This window comes from Saccoglossus kowalevskii, chromosome 2 (assembly GCF_978046115.1).
Source record: "Saccoglossus kowalevskii chromosome 2, keSacKowa6.1, whole genome shotgun sequence".
Classification (NCBI taxonomy): Eukaryota; Metazoa; Hemichordata; class Enteropneusta; family Harrimaniidae; genus Saccoglossus; species Saccoglossus kowalevskii.
Genome location: NC_140642.1, coordinates 24390294 through 24410932, shown reverse-complemented (window position 1 = coordinate 24410932; position 20639 = coordinate 24390294). Strand labels below are relative to the sequence as shown.

Here is a 20639-nt window from a genome sequence, read left to right as displayed (position 1 = left end):
ATGATATCTTCAATTCCTGTGTTGCTAGGCAACCAATATTTGCTTCCTCCCTGGATAATTTTTGTTTCACATATCACTTATAAATCATCCTGAATTTTGTTTTATTGCATTATTTTATTTACTGGTATGCAGCACAAATGTGTGTCATTTCAATTATGTATTTAAAAAGAATACAATTGAGAACACTGAAATACTACTGGAATAATTCATCTTTCATAAAAATGGAATATCATTTTCCTGGCCTCAGAAATTGGAAAATAATCTTACATGTATGTATTGTTTTTGTCATGTTAGGTTCCATGCAGTATCAAAATGGATGGACAGTGTTGATGATTCCGTTTCTGCTCTTAAAAAAGCTGCAGCATATGATGAATTCAAGGTTATTCATGAAAAATTTCAGGTGAGTAATTTCTGAATGATACTTTTATCCTGGACATTATAAATGTTTTATAAAATTTTCTAAATTAAAAATGGCTATTGTACTGTTTGATTTACAATTTACCAATCCAGCAATGGTGCTGTGACATTATAGTGAATATAAATTTTAATATTGAGTTGGTTTTATTGTCATCCAATCAGCAAACACTTAAAATTTGAATAAGTGGGCAATCACAGACACTTCATGTAAGTCACACCCATATATGATTGTATTCACAGTATAGGTGTTTACAATGTTGAGCTGTAATCCAATCAAATTTACATATATACTGGTAAATTTCAATGAGGGTTGATGTTTACAAATATTTATAAGGTACAAGTTTCTACCACTCACTGTATGCAAGTTTTTAAGTTTCAATACTTACAAGTAAAGTATGGCTATGTTGTAAGCATTATCTTGTTTCATTGTAGGCAATCAGCCAAGACATCAAGAGACACCATGACGATACACAGTGGTTAGTGAACACATTTACAGACCTTTCACAAAGCTGTACCGAGGATGAAATGATGACTGAGGATAAAAAGCTTGCAGCACTTCTAAATAGACATAAACACCTCCTTCCCAAAATAGAACTTGTCAGGGTAGAGGCTAAGGTTGTTGAGGAGTGTTTTGAATATCAGACGGTTGTCATGACAACCAGAACATGGCTGAAAAAGAAGAGGAAGAGGATGACAGAGGTTCCTCCTGCGGATAGTTTAGAAATTGCCAAGGAGCAGCTGAAGGAACATCACACTCTGATTGAAGAGCTGGATAGCGGCAAAGACAAAGTACATGAAGAACTGAAGAAAGGCAAAGAGTTGCAAAGACAAGAAAGTGCTCCTAACTTTTTAAGAGAAGATGTCAGTGGGTTGGAGGAGGAGTGGAAAGATACAAATGCAGAGGCTCACCAGAGAAAGCTCCAACTAGAGGTAAGAATTATTAGTCAGCTTCAGAAATGTGATGAGGTGTTAAAAGTTGGAATTGTGGAATTAAATCATCACAAAATGTGGTCTTCCCTGATGACATACATAACACAAACAAATTCCAGAATGTGCTGTAATGTTTTATTTTTCTAACAAATATATATTCATAAATTACCAAAAAAGTCATCATGTTACTCACATAAATAGTTTTTACCTTTTTTGTGAAATTATTAATAACCAAATGAAAGGTCAGGGCAACTAGTAAGTTACTCAAAGTATTGAGACTTTATTTTTTACAGAGTTTAACAATGATGTTGATGTCTAACTATTCAAAGGTAAAAATACTGTAAACTGAATGGAGACTCTTTGTATAAAGCAAGTCAACACTGTCAATTTATTTGCATTACTTTGCCTGTTTCAATCTATGTATGTCTAAACACATGTCTTTGGTATGTCTGCTTGTTGCCAATGTACATGAATGTAATCTTATTTGGCTGACTGCCAGTATTTATCTCGGCTGTCTGTAATTTTCTACCGTATTCCTTCACATTTAGCCATCACTTTATCTGATATCATTCCTGTATTTTTTATCGCAAAAAAAGATCAAGATCATTTGATGTTAAATCTGATAATTAAGTTCTGTTATTGGAAAGCATGTAATTTTTGGAATGACTTCTTTGATATTTATTTTTTAAAGTAGCTGTCTTGGGTATTAATATCAATCCTTCTTTGTCACATGTAATCCATCTTTTTTTTTTTACCGTTCTTCATCTCATGTATGTCTGCTCTGTGTTTGTGCGAATTTTTTTACTATTGTTATCTTACTTTTGATTTGTTTCATTTTCAGGAAGAGTACGATCTCTGGGATGAATATGAAACAGAGAAGGGCATTGTGTTGGATTTCTTGAACAAAACCGAACCTCAAATGGAGAAAAGAACCCAGCCCAACGGACTGGAAAGTGTTAGGACAGATCTCAATGAAAAAGAGGTAACATTCATAGAACAATTTTAAAATAATTCTATTTTTTTTAGTAAGAAATGGAATATTAAAATACATGTATATACAGTATGTGAATATTTTAGAAGGAAACTGATGTACATGTTTTATCAAATTCTTAATTTTAGGATCTTCTTGAAGCTCAACAAGCCCTCTCTCCAACTCTATCAAAAGTTAAATCCACCAATGCCAAGCTACAAGATGTGGCACCAGAAGATCGTATATCCAGTCTCCATGATGAAGTAGTAGACATGGAGAAGCGATATAAACTATTAAATACAAAACTTAGCAACAAAGTCAGTAATCTCACCCAACAGGAGAACAATTGGGTAGTCTACTATGGTCGACTTGACAAATTCTCTGATTGGCTGCAAGGTACGGAGAAAAGATTTGATGAGGTCATCAAAGCAGAAGGCACGCCAGAGGAGCATTTCAGTAAAGCCAAGGTAAATCATTCTTGATTACAATAACTCACTGTCTAGATCATAGACATATTTCCACAATATGTAATTTTACAAATGTTCATATTAAAATTGTTCATACTAGTCATTGGCAGTTCATCATGAAGTCTTATTTTTGATCAATTACAAAAATGAATATAACATTTTTCTGTCCTTAGGTGATGTTTTCTGAAATTTATGACAACTATGAAGACTTAGAAAATCTTGAGAAAGATGGAAGAGACCTTGGACAAGGCTTCAAGACAAAAGAGACTTCAGTCCTAAAAAGAAGACTTTCAGACTTGAGAAGCAGATGGGAAGAACTTTGTTCCCGAGCCAAAGCCCAGAGTACACAGTTAGCTGACAATGTCACCCATTGGCAGCTCTATCAGAACTCCACACAGCAGCTATTGCCATGGTTAGAGAGGACAGAGGCAAGGATTGCCGAGACTACAAATAACTGCTCATCACCTATTGAGGTGCAAGCTTTAATTGATGACCATGATGTGAGTTGACAATATTTTCATTTTTAAATATAAATGTACATATATAACATTCCATATTATTTCTAGAATAATTTTTTGGCTCGTAATATGTTTTGCAGATTTTTTCCATCAATGTTCATATTGGTTTTTCAGTTATTTTTTGGCAATAAATGTCTTTTAATATTAATCATTTTAAAAATAATTGAATATATTTCAGGTTGTGTGCAAAGAAATCCAGGATAACAGGCAGGTCATGGCCACAATTGAGAATGAGGTTAAACAAGTATCTTCCCAGCATAACATTAGTGAAGATGTGAGAGAAATTAAACAACGATGGAAGGCATTACTGAAAAATGCTGATGACAAGGGACATACACTACAGGACTTATTGGCACAGTGGTCCAAATTCAGTGAAGATTTGGCAGCCTTTCAGAAGTGGCTGGAAAAGACTGAAAAAATCGTCAAAAAGGAGAATATTGATTCAGCCAGTACACCGAAATTAGAATCGCTTCTGTCTGTTTTCAAAGTGAGTCTTAGTCTTTCTACTCTCACTTCCCTTCCTATTTTCTGGATGAAAATTAAGCAAAAATGAAATTGTTTGATAACTCATTGGTGTGCTTAAGGACTAAATTTAGGCTTTTTACTTGGCTCGTGAAATTCATGTCTTTTTAAGTAAAGGACTCTTGAATGTTCAGGTGTCAGTTCATCTTATTGCTCAGTGATGAGCATATGTTCATTCAAGGGGCACAGTTCATTAAAAAGAAATTCCTCACTTGTTGTCAAGTCCTGAACTAAGCAAATTCGTTGATTTCTATCTTTCTATGAGTTCTTTTTATTTGTTTTTAATTACTATTACCACTACCATTCCTCTGTTGAATGCGCAAGTGTTTCTCAATAAATATATCAGATGGCATATACATGTATATACCGGTAATTTTATGTCATACTTGTGCACTGATTAAGCTAAAATTTTATTGTCTCTTCACAGAAATTGCAGCAAGAGGTAAAAGATGCTAAACCTAAGCTAGATGAATTCAATGTCCTCAAGGAAAGTCTGTCATCTCAATGCAATGCCATGGGTGTAGAAAACATGAACCGAGGAACCAAGAATGTCCGAATCAAATACAACAAAGTTAAAAACAAACTTGGTGACACTATAACGACCATTATCACAGCTGTCAATGTAAGAAGAGAGTTCATGTCCAGACTGGAGATCACTGCTAATCAGTTGTCTGAGTTTCAGAGTCGATTAGATGCACTTAGTGAGGTGTACTCGGATGATTTACCAGACTCTCAAGAAGCACATAATGTAAGTTGAAATTTGAAGTTTCTAAAATAACAGTGAAACCCGGGAATTCAATGATCATCTCCTCATTATATCAGTGAGTAAATGAAAAGAAATCTTAACTTATTTTGGTTTGCAGAACGTCAGAAGTGATATAGATGATCTAAAGGCTGTCACTATTCGAATCGGCAAAGAGGTGAGAGATTTGATACTTGACATGGGTCCTGAAGAGTCTCAAGTACTGCAACAAAAAGAAGCGAACATCCAGAAAACCTACGCAAGTCTTGTAGAGACTTTGGACAAGCGTGATCAGTTACTGAAACAGTGGATAGAATTCCAAAAAGATAAACAAGACATTGCTAGTAAATTAGATAACATGCAATCTCAGCTGGAATCTGAGGAACCTAACGAGGCAGAAATCGAGAAATGTAAGGATGAGCTGGTCTCTGTGAAATCTGTTTTGAATACTTTAGGTGGGCAGTGTAGCGACATGGACAAACAGGTACAGCAGCTACAGCTATCTCCCAAGGACACTAAAACGCAGGCACGTGTGTTCTTCAAAGTCGAGTTACAGAGTTTACTGACCCAGTATGAGACCCTTATGGTGCTGGTACAACAGAAGAAAGACAGATGCGAACAAAAGGCTGGCATGTGGAAAGTCTACCAAGAGAGAAAGCATAGGTTCTTAAACTGGGCTGGCGATGTGGAAATAAAAGCTGAGTCACACAAATCAACTACCGTCTCTCCGGATACATTAAAACAACAACTGAAAGACCTAGAGGTAAGTACATGTATTGATTATCACGTTACATATCATGTTCCGTTGCAGCGAAAACGACAAACAAACGACACAGACTTCATAGTGGGTGTTCTTAAAATGTGTTTTCTACTAAATTTCTACTGTTTGTTATGTGTGAAAAAGATGTCCAAGTGTCCAATGTTTTCTTATTATAAATATTCAGTAGATTCTACAAGTGATGGGACTGAAACTAACAAATGCATGATTGGATTACCTGTAAATTGTGTTTTTATATTAAACTAATCCACTTTGTTGAGTAATAACAACTCTGCATGTGATAAGCGTCAAAGTACAAAACAACTAGTACTAGTGGTGATACTGTTTGGTGATAGATTTTAACTCCCCTTATCTATGTATAATGGTACAACCCATGAATTAGCAACAATTGGGATACACTGATTTATGTATAAACTAACTTGTTAAACTTTAATGGTTATGGGTTTTCTTGTATGGTGGCTTTTTTGTGCTTTACAGAAACTGCAGGTGGAGGTTGCGGCTCACCAGCATGAGGTAGCCCAGGTGAAGGAGAAGGCGCATCAACTGATTCAAACTGACCCACAGAACAGCGACACCTTGCAGTCTGACATTCAAAACATAGACACCAAATGGGAGAAAGTACAGGCATTAGTACATCAACAAATCAAAGAGTCTAAATCAATACTGACTTTATGGTTAGAGTACAATGATAACTCCAATGGGGTTGGTCGTGTATTGAGTAGTGTTGAGGCTGTTACAGCTGAGCCACTCACCAGTTCAAACTCAGAAGATGTCCGTAGACAGATGACCAGACATGAGGTTGGTGCCGTCATCAAGCCCACAGAATTTTAGATTATTTCACTCCTGCACATTATATGTTCAGTTCATTCAAACTCATTTGTATGTTTAATTGTCAAGCTATATATTTATTTGAAATTTGATCACCTAATGACATTTATCTTTTCTGTATTTTCTTAATATTTGTCTTCACTTTAGGTAGTCTATGCAAATAACTTAGTTACAAAGCATTAGATAAGTGCATTAGATATACAATTTGTCTTAAAAAATCGGCTCTTCTATCCAAAGATTGATGTGTCTCTAATGTCGTTAATGAATTCTTGAATATTTAAATTATTTGTTTATTGGGTAGAACTAGCTGTGAATCTAAAATTGTTTGTTAGTTCTGAGGTACTGGTTGCAACACAGTGTTTTGGTATATAATTGTGGAATGAATGAAACCATGCACCAAAATGAAATTTGTTGTTTACATTGTCATTATTATTACCGTATAACTTCTAAAACATTATTACCAGACTCATTTAACTGCCTCTAATTTTGTAGATCGCTGAAGCAGAACTCGCTAGTGCTAAAGACCAGTTAGACAAACTGAACCGAGTTGGTGACCAGTTGATGACTGAAGTAGAAGCTGCTAAAGGAGTCAAACCAAGTGAGATTGAGGATGATGTGCAGAGAAGTAATCTAAGATATGCGGTGGTAGCAGAGAGACTGGATTCTAGGAAAGAAAACCTGGCTGATCAACTATCAGTTCTTGATAGTTTGACTGCATCCAGGGAGGAGTTAGCCACATGGTTGCATAGCTCACAGTCTGATCTCAGTGCTGCACCAAATCAGTTCTCTGACAGTAATGCTGTGGAACAGAGACTTAGCAACTTCCGTGTAAGTAAAACATTTTAACATCATTGTGCTAGACAAATTTATTCATTTTTTCTAATTTTTAATCAGTTAGGTATGTTTTATGTACCGGTAGTAAATTGCATATTGAAATCCGGTATCATTTTATAAATTAATAAACAACAAAACATTAATAATGGTCTTCTTGCTGAATTCATATTCATTTTAAATCACAGCACTTGTAAATAAAAATCTGTTCTTATGTACTAAGGTTTTTTTGTTCCTGTGTTTAAAGCTTAAAATTGGAGCTACCCATGTATGCATGTGTTTATATCCATGTATTTAGTTGACTGATATTCTAAGCAATGTTTAAAACTTTAATATGGATTATTATTATAAACATTTGACCATTAAATGTGTATTACAGGATCAACTAGCTGAAAAGGAATCCTCTCTTAATGCCATGAAGGCTAAATTGACTGAATTAAAGAGATTGAATCCGGATGCCGATTATCCTGAATTAGAAGCAGCAATAGCACAGATGGAAAGAGAATTAGCCCAAGCCAAACAGGTAGCCATTCACTTCATGTCATAACCAGAAAACGCTTTATAGTCCTTGTACTTGCCTACTTGCTTGTTTTTTTCCATTCTTTAGTTTGTTGTTTTTTTTATAATTTTTGATCAAATCAGTGTTAAGCATCATAAAATGTTGTTATAAATTGATTAGAAATTTACATTACAAATAAAATGTGATAAAAACATTGTTAATATAAATTATACTATTATATCAAAATGCTGTCTATTCTGTGCAACAGCTTGCCAAAGACCAGGAGATGGGTTTGCATGAACTCACAGTACAAAAAGCAGATCTTCAAAATGTTGTAGAAGGATTGAAAGATTGGCTTGATAGGACAGAAGATAGATTGGGATCCTGTGAAGATAATACTAAACCTGATGGCAAGGTGGTACAACAGCTCAAAGAATGCAGGGTGAGTGTAGACGCTTTCATTGTAAATTTCCCTTTTTTGTTGATCATGTGTTTGTATAGAGTAATACAAGAATGTCACCAAAAACAAAAATTTTGATAAAAAAGTCTTTTTCCAAAAATGTAGACATGACAGCTTCTTATTGGCTCACCAAACCTAGATATCTCACTCTCTGGCCAATCACAGAACACCTTGATCAGTTTGCTTTTCATATATTATGTGAATTGTCTCTGTAGAAAACCATTGATGACTTGCGTGCACATCAGCCTAATGTGGATGGAGTTCAGAGTAAACTACGCAACATGTCTGGTAAATACCCAGCAACTGATTTAGTTAACGTACAACAAGAGATTGCTGTAGTGGCAAGAAAACATGATGAACTCAAACACAGAGGAGCTAAGGTGAGACATTATTGTACGGGGATGGGGTTGTTGTTAAAATATCACAAAGTTTACAATCCCTCAGTACTGTAAGAGTAATGATTGGTTTTAAATATTTGTATCTACAAATAAATATCACCCGATTATAAATACCAAATTTTAATAAATGACATCTCAGACATCATTGTAAATAAAAAATCTACTTTACCCCTTACCTGTTGACTCAGATTAGTTGACTTTGGTGGCAAACATTTACGTAATAACTTATTTTTCTGTACAGATCCAAGATTCTCTGGAGACTACTTTACAGCAAAGATATAAAGATGCAAGCCAGGAATATTCCAAGTGGATAAAATCAGCAAAGTCTTCATTACACAGTTGTGCTGATACATCTGGTGATAGAGCGTTCATTGAAACTAAATTGGACAAACTTAATGTAAGTCTTTGTGCATAATGTCTTTACATTATTCATGCCAGATTAATTGAGTTAATCTGTGGTTGAGTATTTATCTTCGTTGTGGTAAAATAGAGCCATCAGCTGCAAATATCAATATACTTGTACATAAATATATAAAGATTGCTTCGTTCAATTAGTTCATATTCTCCTTTCACGATGATGAATATGATTCATGAGGAGGACTTTGTTTTATACAATTTTATATGAATATACAACTTTCTGTATTATGCTGTATACCAACGATAATTTATGGAGTCCAAGTTAGTGTGGTCCCTGATGTGTTGAAGCAAGATTGTCACTATTGACATTTATTTTACTATTACCTACTTGTTTTTGTATTCTACACCAGGATCTGGATGCAAACATAGAAGAAGGTAAAACTAAGTTGAGCAACTTAAACAACAAGGGAGATCACCTGTGGCCAACTTTACCTGATCCCAAACAAGAAACCATTAAGCATGAACTAGCTCTTGCCAATGAAGAATTCAATAAATTGACATCTGATTTGCTAACATGGTTGGATAAGTTAGAAGAGTGTGCTGATCTTTGTCAACAATTTGAAGAATCATTTGATGAGTTGTCAAATTGGATGAAAACAGCTGATGAAACACTCAAGTCACAAGCTGGTCCCAAGAGAGATTTGGGACAAAAAGAAGACCAGCTTGAAGATTTCAAGGTATGTTGAGGCAATTATATAACACTATGAACTACTTTCCCTAAGTGGTTGTTTATTATCCTAAATAACAATTGATTTTAATGATAATAACATGTTTGTGTTTTGAAATTGGCCTCTGGAGACAATGAGTATTGTCATCTGATTTTTGCTAGATTTCCTGGATGTTATGTAAGAACCAACACAGGCAAACAGCAAGCTTCACTGGACAACATTGCTCAATGATCACATGATCGTGTATTGACCAATTAAAGCAACTGCCATATATGTGAGGGATAGTAATACACAGTATTTGTTTTCTATATTCAGAGCTTAGACCATGACATTACAAAGAAACAACCTTTGGTGGATCTTGTGAAAGAAGGAGCTGAAAGCCTCACTGAAGTCAGTTCCACTAATGCTAAAGTTGTTAGTCAGGTTGCCCAAGTAACCAATACCTACAATATGCTGGCTAAAAAAGTTAAGGTAAGAGTCTTTTATTTTAATTTTATGATTTGGCTTTTGGCTTTAGTTTTTGATTGAAAGGTAATTTTGAATAGATTTTGCGGCATATTTTAAAACTCAGGTTGAATGAAACATCGTCAAGAATTTATTCCATCTAGAGTGAGCATTTCACTATTGGAGCAGCCCACTTCTGATATGCTAGTGAGCATTTCACTATTGGAGCAGCCCACTTCTGATATGCTAGTGAGCATTTCACTATTGGAGCAGCCCACTTCTGATATGCTAGTGAGCATTTCACTATTGGAGCAGCCCACTTCTGATATGCTAGTGAGCATTTCACTATTGGAGCAGCCCACTTCTGATATGCTAGTGAGCATTTCACTATTGGAGCAGCCCACTTCTGATATGCTAGTGAGCATTTCACTATTGGAGCAGCCCACTTCTGATATGCTAGTGAGCATTTCACTATTGGAGCAGCCCACTTCTGATATGCTAGTGAGCATTTCACTATTGGAGCAGCCCACTTCTGATATGCTAGTGAGCATTTCACTATTGGAGCAGCCCACTTCTGATATGCTAGTGAGCATTTCACTATTGGAGCAGCCCACTTCTGATATGCTAGTGAGCATTTCACTATTGGAGCAGCCCACTTCTGATATGCTTGTGAGCATTTCACTATTGGAGCAGCCCACTTCTGATATGCTTGTGAGCATTTCACTATTGGAGCAGCCCACTTCTGATATGCTTGTGAGCATTTCACTATTGGAGCAGCCCACTTCTGATATGCTAGTGAGCATTTCACTATTGGAGCAGCCCACTTCTGATATGCTAGTGAGCATTTCACTATTGGAGCAGCCCACTTCTGATATGCTAGTGAGCATTTCACTATTGGAGCAGCCCACTTCTGATATGCTTGTGAGCATTTCACTATTGGAGCAGCCCACTTCTGATATGCTAGTGAGCATTTCACTATTGGAGCAGCCCACTTCTGATATGCTAGTGAGCATTTCACTATTGGAGCAGCCCACTTCTGATATGCTTGTGAGCATTTCACTATTGGAGCAGCCCACTTCTGATATGCTAGTGAACATTTCACTATTGGAGCAGCCCACTTCTGATATGCTTGTGAGCATTTCACTATTGGAGCAGCCCACTTCTGATATGCTAGTGAGCATTTCACTATTGGAGCAGCCCACTTCTGATATGCTAGTGAACATTTCACTATTGGAGCAGCCCACTTCTGATATGCTTGTGAACATTTCTATGTGACCAGGATTTCAATGTTTGAACATTGTATTTTAATAGGATATGATGAGACAAGCTGATGAGAATGTACATGATCACCAAGACTACCTGGACAGTACTAGTGAATTTTCCAATTGGTTACTGGAAATGAAGGAAGATTATGCTAAATGTGCGGAACCAACAGGTGATAGACAAACATGCCAAACTAAACTGGAACAGTTAAAGGTAAGATCTGAAATAAATCTTGTAAAATAATGGAATTCAAATATGAGTGTTTTTTTTTTTCAATTTATAATTAAATTTACAAAAATTTCAAAATTAATTTGAATGTTCTAGATGAACGTTCTCATCTGGTAATTACAGAATATTCATGTAATGGTTTTGTGTAATGGTGATTATTTTTTGTCAGCTACCTGATTATTATTTTAAAATTATTATATAATATTTTTTTGTTAATTTTTAATAAAATTAAAATGTTGAAAAGGCTTAATGTTTGAAAGGTGACCTTGTTTATACCAAGCTATAATTTATTCATATGGCAGTTGTTGTTACAAAGTGCATGTTTGAGTTTTGTATACATCGCTTCAATTAACCTATCAGGACATTGCATGACAACCACCATCTTTTAAATATATGTAAGGCATGGTTGAGGGGGGTTGTAAACTTTCTAAATCTGCAACATACTTTAGAATAATTTATTTTCGCTTGGAATTTATTTTCGCTATTTTCGCTGAAGGGATGATTCCGTGAAAATAAAATCCAGCGAATATAGTGTTTTTCCTATATTTCACATTTATAAACAAATTCCATACAAAACGCCCAAAAAGCCTTTTCAGCGAAAATTAATTCTAGCAAAAATAAAGTATTCCACAGTACTTTAGAGGGGAAATATCAACTGTGTTTAATTTGAGTTTTTATTTCACTGGTATTGTGAAGAAAACAATGCCGTCTATGGTTTACTTTTTAATTTAGCACATTTTGCTATTTAGCTATTTATAGTAAGTGAAAATAAAACCCAGTTGATAATTAAGTCCTACATAATAATGACATGAAAGGAGCATTTATATGTAACATTGCCGTGTATTATTTTATTAGACACTGCTTGGTAAGAAGGAGGAAGGTCAGATAAAACTCAACGTTATAGTGAATCAAGTACACAAAGTACTACCACACACATTACCAGAAGGCAGAGAAATCATCAAAGATGACTTGAAATCCATGAAGGAGGAATGGGAAGCTTTGATGAATGATGTTGCTGAATCTAGAGGCAGGTTAGAGGCCAGTTTACAGCAATGGGGTACTTATGAAGACAGCTATAGACAGATATGTGAGTGGTTGGATGATATGGAGTCAAGGTTGCAAAGTGATGCCGAACTTAAAGACGATCTACATGACAAGAAACTACAGTTGGAAAAATTGAAGGTAGTGTGTCATATCATGTTGTTCCCATCTAGTTAATAACACAATATATTGAATTGCCATAATCGGGTGTAGTGTGTGATTAATCTTTCGAACATCAGAAACCAATCTGTTTGCAGAATAATGTCATATATACCGTACCGAGAGAGAATCCTGTCCCAAATAAACATGTTGGTTGCTTGGCATATTAGTTTCCATACGAGTAAGTGTTATTTTAATTAATATAATTCTTGAAATCATAACTATAATTTAATTTCTTGATAGTCATTACAACAAGATATTCTGGCTGACAAACCAATTATGGATGCCTTTGTGATGAAGGCACAGGAGATTCAACAAACCAGCACAACTCGGGATCAGTCAATCGGTAGACATGCATCTGAAGTGGAAAACAGATACCAGAATGTTTCTGCTAAAACTAAAGAACGTCTGAAAGAGCGGGAACATTACGTTCATGAGCATGAGTTGTACAGTACTGCACTGCAGGACTTTACTGAGTACTTCAAGTTAACCAAAGACAGATTTAACACATGTGCTGATCTCTCTGGTGATAAGATTGTCATGGAAACAAAGTTACTCAAAGTACAGGTAAAATGTTATAAATGTTGGAATTTTACATTAAATCATCTTTGCTGTTATTTCAGTGTGGCAAATAACTTTTCATGAGTACAATGCATCATCAAATGATGTAACTTCTACTCTTTTAAAGCCATTCTGAAGTTACTTAGAAGATTTAGCCTGATTGGCTCCCTAACACCTAACAGTTAGTCCAATCAGAGAGCAGTTTGACGTATTAAATTCTGCCTTGTATATATGCTTCCACTCAACTGCTCTTTTTAAACTCTCTGATCTTTAGGAGTTACTGTCAAAGAGGCACCAAGGCCAAAGTAAACTGAACAATCTTACAGAATGTGCTAGCGATGTGAGACCCCACACGGCACCAGAAGGTCAAGAAAAGATCAGTAGGGAAATGGATAAATTACAGAAAGACTGGGCCATGTTGATCAGCCAGATGCAGGATTCTCGGAGTAATCTAGATTCTTGTCTGGAACAGTGGAATAACTACGAAGACCGGTATGACCAGTTAGCCAGATGGGTGAGACAAGCAGAGGAAACGTTGAAATCCTCATCTGAGTTACAGCCAGGATTGAAAGAAAAGAAATTACAGCTTGAAAGATTCAAGGTATGAATAATGTATTTATATGTATGCTTAATAAAATGTCAGATCAAGATTTTTATAAGACATTTTAGGAACCCTTCTTGTATTTTCAAAAAAAAAAGTAAATTGTTGAATTTCATTTGTAGAAATTTATTTTTATGGTGAAATTAAAGGGGTTTGCAGTGATATGTATGCATAACCATGGCAATGCAAACAATAGGACCTCTATACCAAAAATAATTATACTAATTATAGGCATATATTTCCTGAGAATGGCTTCAATGTTTTGTCTCTGACATACGGATAATGTTTATATATTGTTTATCATTCTAATATTTTTGCAGAGTCTTGATCAAGAGATTATTTCACAACAAATCCAGATTGAACCTATTTGTGATGAAGCCCAACAGATAGTGCAAGCTAATGCTGCTGAGATCACTGTAGGAAACCAAGCTTCCCAGTTATTATCAAGATACGAGGGACTTCAAATCAATTCAAAGGTCAGGTCATAGTTCATTCCGTTTTACCTGTGAGGGCTCTTCATTGTGTTATGCTTGTTATATTGTCCACAATGTGCATGTATGTGAAAGATAGTTTGAGATGGGCATATGATGTATGTGTGTGATTAGAGAGAAATATCAACCAAGTTTAGAATGTTTTTTATATAATAACTTATTTTTCTACCCTATCAATTTTAAGCTTTGTTTGTTATGAAAGTGATTTTATCTGATTTGTTATGAAAGTGATTTTATCTGATTTGTTATGAAAGTGATTTTATCTGATTTGTTATGAAAGTGAATTTATCTGATTTGTTTTGAAAGTGATTTTATCTGATTTGTTATGAAAGTGATTTTATCTGATTTGTTTTGAAAGTGATTTTATCTGATTTGTTTTGAAAGGGATTTTATCTGATTTGTTATGAAAGTGATTTTATCTGATTTGTTATGAAAGTGATTTTATCTGATTTGTTTTGAAAGTGATTTTATCTGATTTGTTATATATGAAAGTGATTTTATCTGATTTCATTCAAACTAATAATACCATTAAAGTAACGCATGAAGGGTTGATAAAACAAAAATAATTTGGTTGACACTTTAATCAACATTTCTGTTGATAGAGCTTCATTAGCACCCTAACAATACATAAATGGGAAATTTTTTACACCAAATTTATTTACTGATTTGACTTCAGTTAGCTCCATAAAAAAGTGTTTCTGATCAATTTGTTTTTCAACGTTTTTTTTCTAATATTTAAAAATTCTGATTTTTCGTGACCATTGGAATTTTCAAATACTCAAACACAATTTTAACTGAGGCATGCAGTTATCACTAACAAGTGAACCTTGTCAAGGCTTCAATAGTTTAACTATGTTCACCTTGACATGTACTTTTGATTTTAAACTCTTCTATCCTCACTTAATCTAAACATTACGTTGTTTTGTGATGTTTCGTTTTTTGGTCAACATTCCAAATATAAGGGTGTGTCTGAGCACAGTCTTAGGTATTTGTGTTTTTTCAATAACACTTATATTGTAACTAGGGATTTATTTTAGTGCCAATTACACTTAGCAAAGTAAAATAAAACCAGTTTATGAATACTCAGCTCTGATCTCATTGTCCAATATACACGCAATCAATGTTGATTACACAATGAAAATTTAAAACTTCTTTTATTCAAACAAGTTGGCAAAAACAATAAATGCTTATAACTGCTTAGCAAATGAGAACCAAGTCTAAATAAGAGCATAACAATGTGAAGTCATCAAATTAATGTCATTCTTTCAGATTGAGTGATTGTTACTAACCTTTGTCTGTTGTACCTGAATGAAAAAATATTACCTTATTTAACTAATTGATGTGTTGTTTGAAGTGGTGCACATTGCCTGGCTAATCAATTTAAGCACAAACCCATTCTCTCATAGGAAATACCAGTTAAATAATTAATTTCTTGATGTTGATGTATTTCACATATGATAAATGAAACATTCCTTTCCCCAAAACAAATGTCCCCTCACACACACACACACACACACACACACACACACACACACACACACACACACACACCCAATGAATCTGGTTCCATGTTCATGTGCTAGCATAGTGATGCACCTAACATTCACTGCATATAAATTGCACACCATTGTGTCCTTGGTTGTAATGTTGTCCTTGTATATTTGATTTCAGGAGACTTTAAAGAGACTAGAAGTACACATAGATGACCATCAACAGTTTATTGATGCCATACAGGAATTCAACACCTGGTTACAGGATGCTATACACACATTACATAATAATTCTATTGTATCTGGTGATAGAGCTGACCTGGAAAAGAAAATTGCTGTTATCAAGGTGAGCCATCTTGATATCTCCCAGCATTTTAGAAATTGTTTTCAATTTATGGTTACATTTTCCAAAAAGATGTATTATTATTGTCACTACTCACCTTTGAATTGTACTGTGGTTGTTCAAAGACACTATAAAAAGTGTCTTTGGGTTGTTATTGTAAACATTTCATCTTTAACATGAAAGTCAAAAAAAAAAAATTGAAAACAATAAAAAAAGAAGATAAAATTGCACATTTAACATAACAGTTAATAATGATTTGTATTAATGTGCATATTTTTCATTGAACATATGAATTATCAGCATTTTTATTCATATTCACAAACTGAATAATTTTTAATTCAATTTTTCCAAACTAGGAGCTGCAAACTGAGAGAGCACATGGACAAGAGTTGCTGAACCAGACAGTGGACAGAGTACATAAAATATTGCCACACACAGCTCCAGCTGGTAGAGAGTATGCCAAACAACAGTTACAGACTGCAAAAGAAGACTGGGAGAAGTTTCTTTCAGAGCTGAGTGAAGCTAAGGGAAACCTAGAAACATCTCTGTTGCAGTGGCACAGTTATGAAGACAATTATGACCAGATATTGAAGTGGTTGACGGAAACAGAACAGAGTCTGTCGCCTGAAACTACCTCTCAACTTTATTCTGACTTAAATGGAAAGAAATCACATCTTGAAAAGTATAAGGTAAGTGTCATTTATCCAAATAAATATCATCCATCAAGTTGTATTTTGTACTATTATAATTGCATTTGCTTACATAAATGCCATATTGCTAACAACAACTGATATCAAGTGTACAAAGGGTTTAGACAGTTTCCGGTTTCTGCAGGGTTTGGTTTTTATTTTATTATTCATAGAGGTGAAATAAAAGGCAACAATAGATGTCATCCTATCAGATGGAAGTGTAACTTATCTTTACCCAGCTTTGAGTTATTCATTAATATTTTATTTATTTATCAGTAGGAAAGTATCAGTACTATAATTATGTTAATTATGCTCACTGCAACAAAATTGGACAATTCAATAATGTTCGAAAATAGCGATTTTGTAATTTGGGTTTTTGAAATTCAAGTCTGATATTACTTTTAAATATATACTATAAATAATTGTTCTATTATTGCTAAGCTCCTATCTCACACTTTATTAAATAATTAATAATTAAATAAATTTTGCCATTTTTGATGACAGTTTTAAGTTGTCCAGTACACATACTTAAAATTTGTTCATCATCTGAATGGCATGAACCCATAATAATAAAAGTACAAAGAAATTGATAATGATATTCAATTAGTCAAACCTCCATAAACAACTGTGGTATTGATTTATATAATTAAATTGTAAATGAGTGTATAAAAACATTACATTCCCATAACAATAGATTATTTATAGTGTCCAGCAGTGTCTGACATCTGTTATGTTTATGTTATTTTTGGAATTGGTATAACAGCATCTGCTACCCCATAACATTTGTTTCATTCAAATTTAAAATCAGTTCCATTATATATTTGGTAATTACATTTTTATGATGTTTTTTGTCAGTAACACCACCCACCTGTTGCTTTGTTTTCACCATTTGTTTATCTGCATTGTGTTTCTGAGAGAGAAAAATATGTCTTGACTGTCCTATGAATTATTTTCACCTGAAAAAATTATTATTTGTGCTAAGAAAAAGATTCTTTTATTAAATTCTGCTTGTGATAACAAACAAATTTTTTTTTTTTGCTGCATAGGCAATACAACAAGACATTGTTGCTCATCAAAGCATTACTGATGCAGTCACTCTAAAAGCTCAGAGTATTCTTGAAACCAATGTTGGTGAAATAAATGTTGGACATCAGGTCTCTGAACTCTCCAGTAGATATCAAACTGTATCTCTGGCAGCAAAGGTAGGTTTATTTGCATAATATTTGAATAAATGTATTTGTAAAATTAACATATGAATAAGTTGATTTTCTGATTGGCTGAGTTGTGAACTTTGACCAAACTGCAAATTAACAGAATTATGAGCTGTAGAGTGTTAAAGTATTAATAGTGGTCAAGTGGTTTGGGTTGACCCAACACATAAAAAAAAACCATCATGGTGAGCTAGCTGACCACGGCACGAAATGCCAAAAAAGCAGAAAAAATCCTTGAAAAAAAGGCTAGGATTTGTTAGAGTATTCACTCGATGTTGTTCTGGTTCTTCTGCCGATGTACAGGATGTTGTGCAAGACACAGAGAAAAAAGTGCATGACCACTCAGTTTATGTTGACAATGTACAAGACTTCTCAGACTGGCTGCTATCAACAAAGCAGAAACTGGCAACTTGCTCTGAACCTTCCGCAAGTAAAACTGCAAATGAAGAGAACCTACGCAAACTGGCGGTGAGTAATGTCACCCGATTAATCATTAAACACAATTTAATATTTTCAGTTCACCTGTTAATTTTATCTACGAAATACAGAAATAAAGACAATGTAGATGTATCTACATTTGTAATTTATACTTAAATAAATGTAGGGGGAGGCCCCTATATCTCTTATCGACAATTGTTGAAATTAATGAGCCGAGGCTAAACCTGATGACCACAACAATAGGCCAAAATAAATAAAATGTCAGTTGTTGAGTATCAGGTGACCTCCAGTCACCTTTTAATGTGAACTGGTACATGCGTGTAGTGTCATGCATACGTGTTAGCATGTTTCATACACCTCCCACGGAGAATAATTAATCAAAGCACCATCTTTACAGGAGGACTTTCATATTTTTGTTGACTATTTGGTTATTTTTAGAGATCACGGGGTCATAAATGTGAAAGGAATCTCGCACAGTAGTAAAAACATTCCTGGTTCATAAAGTTGTATTGGCTGTGTGCCATCTTTATTGTAGAAATTTTAAACAAAATAATCTGTTACTTACTATAACACTGTATTTAATTTTGTGAACTGTATAATTATGACAGTTGACGTTATTTATTTGGCAACAACACCTTTCCAGTATTGAATCATACACCTTGATTTGGGAAGCAATATTTTTTTCAAAAGTCCACTTTAAACAAAATGGCAATCCTTTCATCTTTATGTAAACACTTTTCCGCCATGTGTTTTTTTTTTCTTCACTTTTTACAAGAAGGGCTTCAATATAAACTTGAAAGAGCTGTTATGTACGTAGTTAAATTTCACAAATAAAAGTGTTGACTGTCTACATAGTAGTTCCGCAGGTAGATCAGTATTTGATGGGATTATTTGAATTACTCTACTTTCAAGCTATTTCAACTCTGGTTATTTGTATAATTGTAAAAAATATTGTGTGTTCTAATATAATTACTCACTTATTATGCAACATGCTGTCTCAAATCCATTGGTTTGTACATGTTCTATATCACTATGTGTATATACCTGGCTTTTGTGCATTGGATGAATTTAATGATTGGTTCTATCAATTCAATACATATTATTTCACACAGTCCATTTTAATATGACCATTAATGGATAAATTAATTTTAAATTATGTATCTATTGTGCCCTGTCTTGTTTGGTTTAACTTTACTAAAATATGGTTAAAAACGGTATTATATCTTGGTATATTCTGGGTCAAAAATCAGTGATTGTGATTGGTTGTACTTTGCAATACCAAAATCAAATAAATAAAAATAGACCATTTTCCGTACACTGCGAGAATCACGCGTTATGCGTGAAATCGAACGTAAAAACAGGACAAACAAAGGTCATAGCGTCGTAGTCGCGTAAAACATCGCGTGGGATTCGACAAACGCGAAAGTATTTCGGGGAAATTTCCATGCTTAATAATGTGCTGTCCACATTTGATGATAGGCAATTTAAATTAAGTGAGGGTATTCGGAAGCAATATTCCTCTGTCGAAGATCAGCCGGTCGATGTGAGCTACGAAATAAAGAAATTCAAGTTCAAAATCAAATCGTTCGATTTTTGCGGCAGACGTTCGACGCGCGTCTTTCATGCATCTCGCGAGATCTCGCAAGTGTACGGAAAATCACCTATTGCTTGTGGATGAAATGGCAACAGTATTACAAACAATATCACTGTGAGCAAGTGCTGATTTGTGGCAACATAAACTGATCTAAGGTTAGGAGATACAGGGCTGTGGGGATCATTTTATAATACCAAAGGTGAATTCAGTGATTGTGGAGTATGCTAAAAGGAAATCCACGTTTGTTAAAACTAACCGATATTCACATTTTAATCTAATCAATATCCATGTAATGTATTTAGCGTATGTATTAATAACTAACTACCGGTAGTTCTAACTGTGAAATCTCCTAATAAGTGACTTGCTAATAAACAAAGGTTCTATCTTTGTAGTATTCTGAAGTACATTAATTTTGTAAGTTAAATTGAATAACTTTTCATTGGAGATTATAGAGATTCATACATACATGAGATTTTATGATAATCAGCAATAATTTTTGTTCCATTTTTAATAGCAAAGAACTTGTGCCGGGTATATGGTGAATACAGGTACATGTACATGTATAAATAGGACAGTATAAGGGCATAGTAGTTAAGTATCTGTTACTAAAACAATCAAATTATGTTTTCATTATTTTCTAC

The 20639-nt window shown here is 34.3% G+C and overlaps 1 protein-coding gene across 1 annotated transcript in view; it reads left to right on the top strand.

The window, feature by feature from the left end:
• LOC100367791 (nesprin-1-like) overlaps positions 1 to 20639 on the top strand; it is a 157857-nt gene that overhangs the window by 24494 nt on the left and 112724 nt on the right. The window contains exons 21-45 of the mRNA XM_085505423.1: positions 295 to 400; positions 850 to 1347; positions 2189 to 2329; positions 2467 to 2784; positions 2958 to 3284; positions 3481 to 3789; positions 4252 to 4572; positions 4688 to 5329; positions 5822 to 6142; positions 6665 to 7000; positions 7383 to 7526; positions 7771 to 7944; positions 8178 to 8342; positions 8602 to 8757; positions 9128 to 9454; positions 9761 to 9916; positions 11201 to 11365; positions 12236 to 12562; positions 12824 to 13147; positions 13416 to 13742; positions 14063 to 14218; positions 15905 to 16069; positions 16423 to 16755; positions 17802 to 17957; positions 18270 to 18434. Of these exons, the coding sequence (XP_085361549.1) occupies positions 295 to 400; positions 850 to 1347; positions 2189 to 2329; positions 2467 to 2784; positions 2958 to 3284; positions 3481 to 3789; positions 4252 to 4572; positions 4688 to 5329; positions 5822 to 6142; positions 6665 to 7000; positions 7383 to 7526; positions 7771 to 7944; positions 8178 to 8342; positions 8602 to 8757; positions 9128 to 9454; positions 9761 to 9916; positions 11201 to 11365; positions 12236 to 12562; positions 12824 to 13147; positions 13416 to 13742; positions 14063 to 14218; positions 15905 to 16069; positions 16423 to 16755; positions 17802 to 17957; positions 18270 to 18434 (6559 nt within the window). The remainder of the gene's footprint in view (positions 1 to 294; positions 401 to 849; positions 1348 to 2188; positions 2330 to 2466; positions 2785 to 2957; positions 3285 to 3480; positions 3790 to 4251; positions 4573 to 4687; positions 5330 to 5821; positions 6143 to 6664; positions 7001 to 7382; positions 7527 to 7770; positions 7945 to 8177; positions 8343 to 8601; positions 8758 to 9127; positions 9455 to 9760; positions 9917 to 11200; positions 11366 to 12235; positions 12563 to 12823; positions 13148 to 13415; positions 13743 to 14062; positions 14219 to 15904; positions 16070 to 16422; positions 16756 to 17801; positions 17958 to 18269; positions 18435 to 20639) is intronic.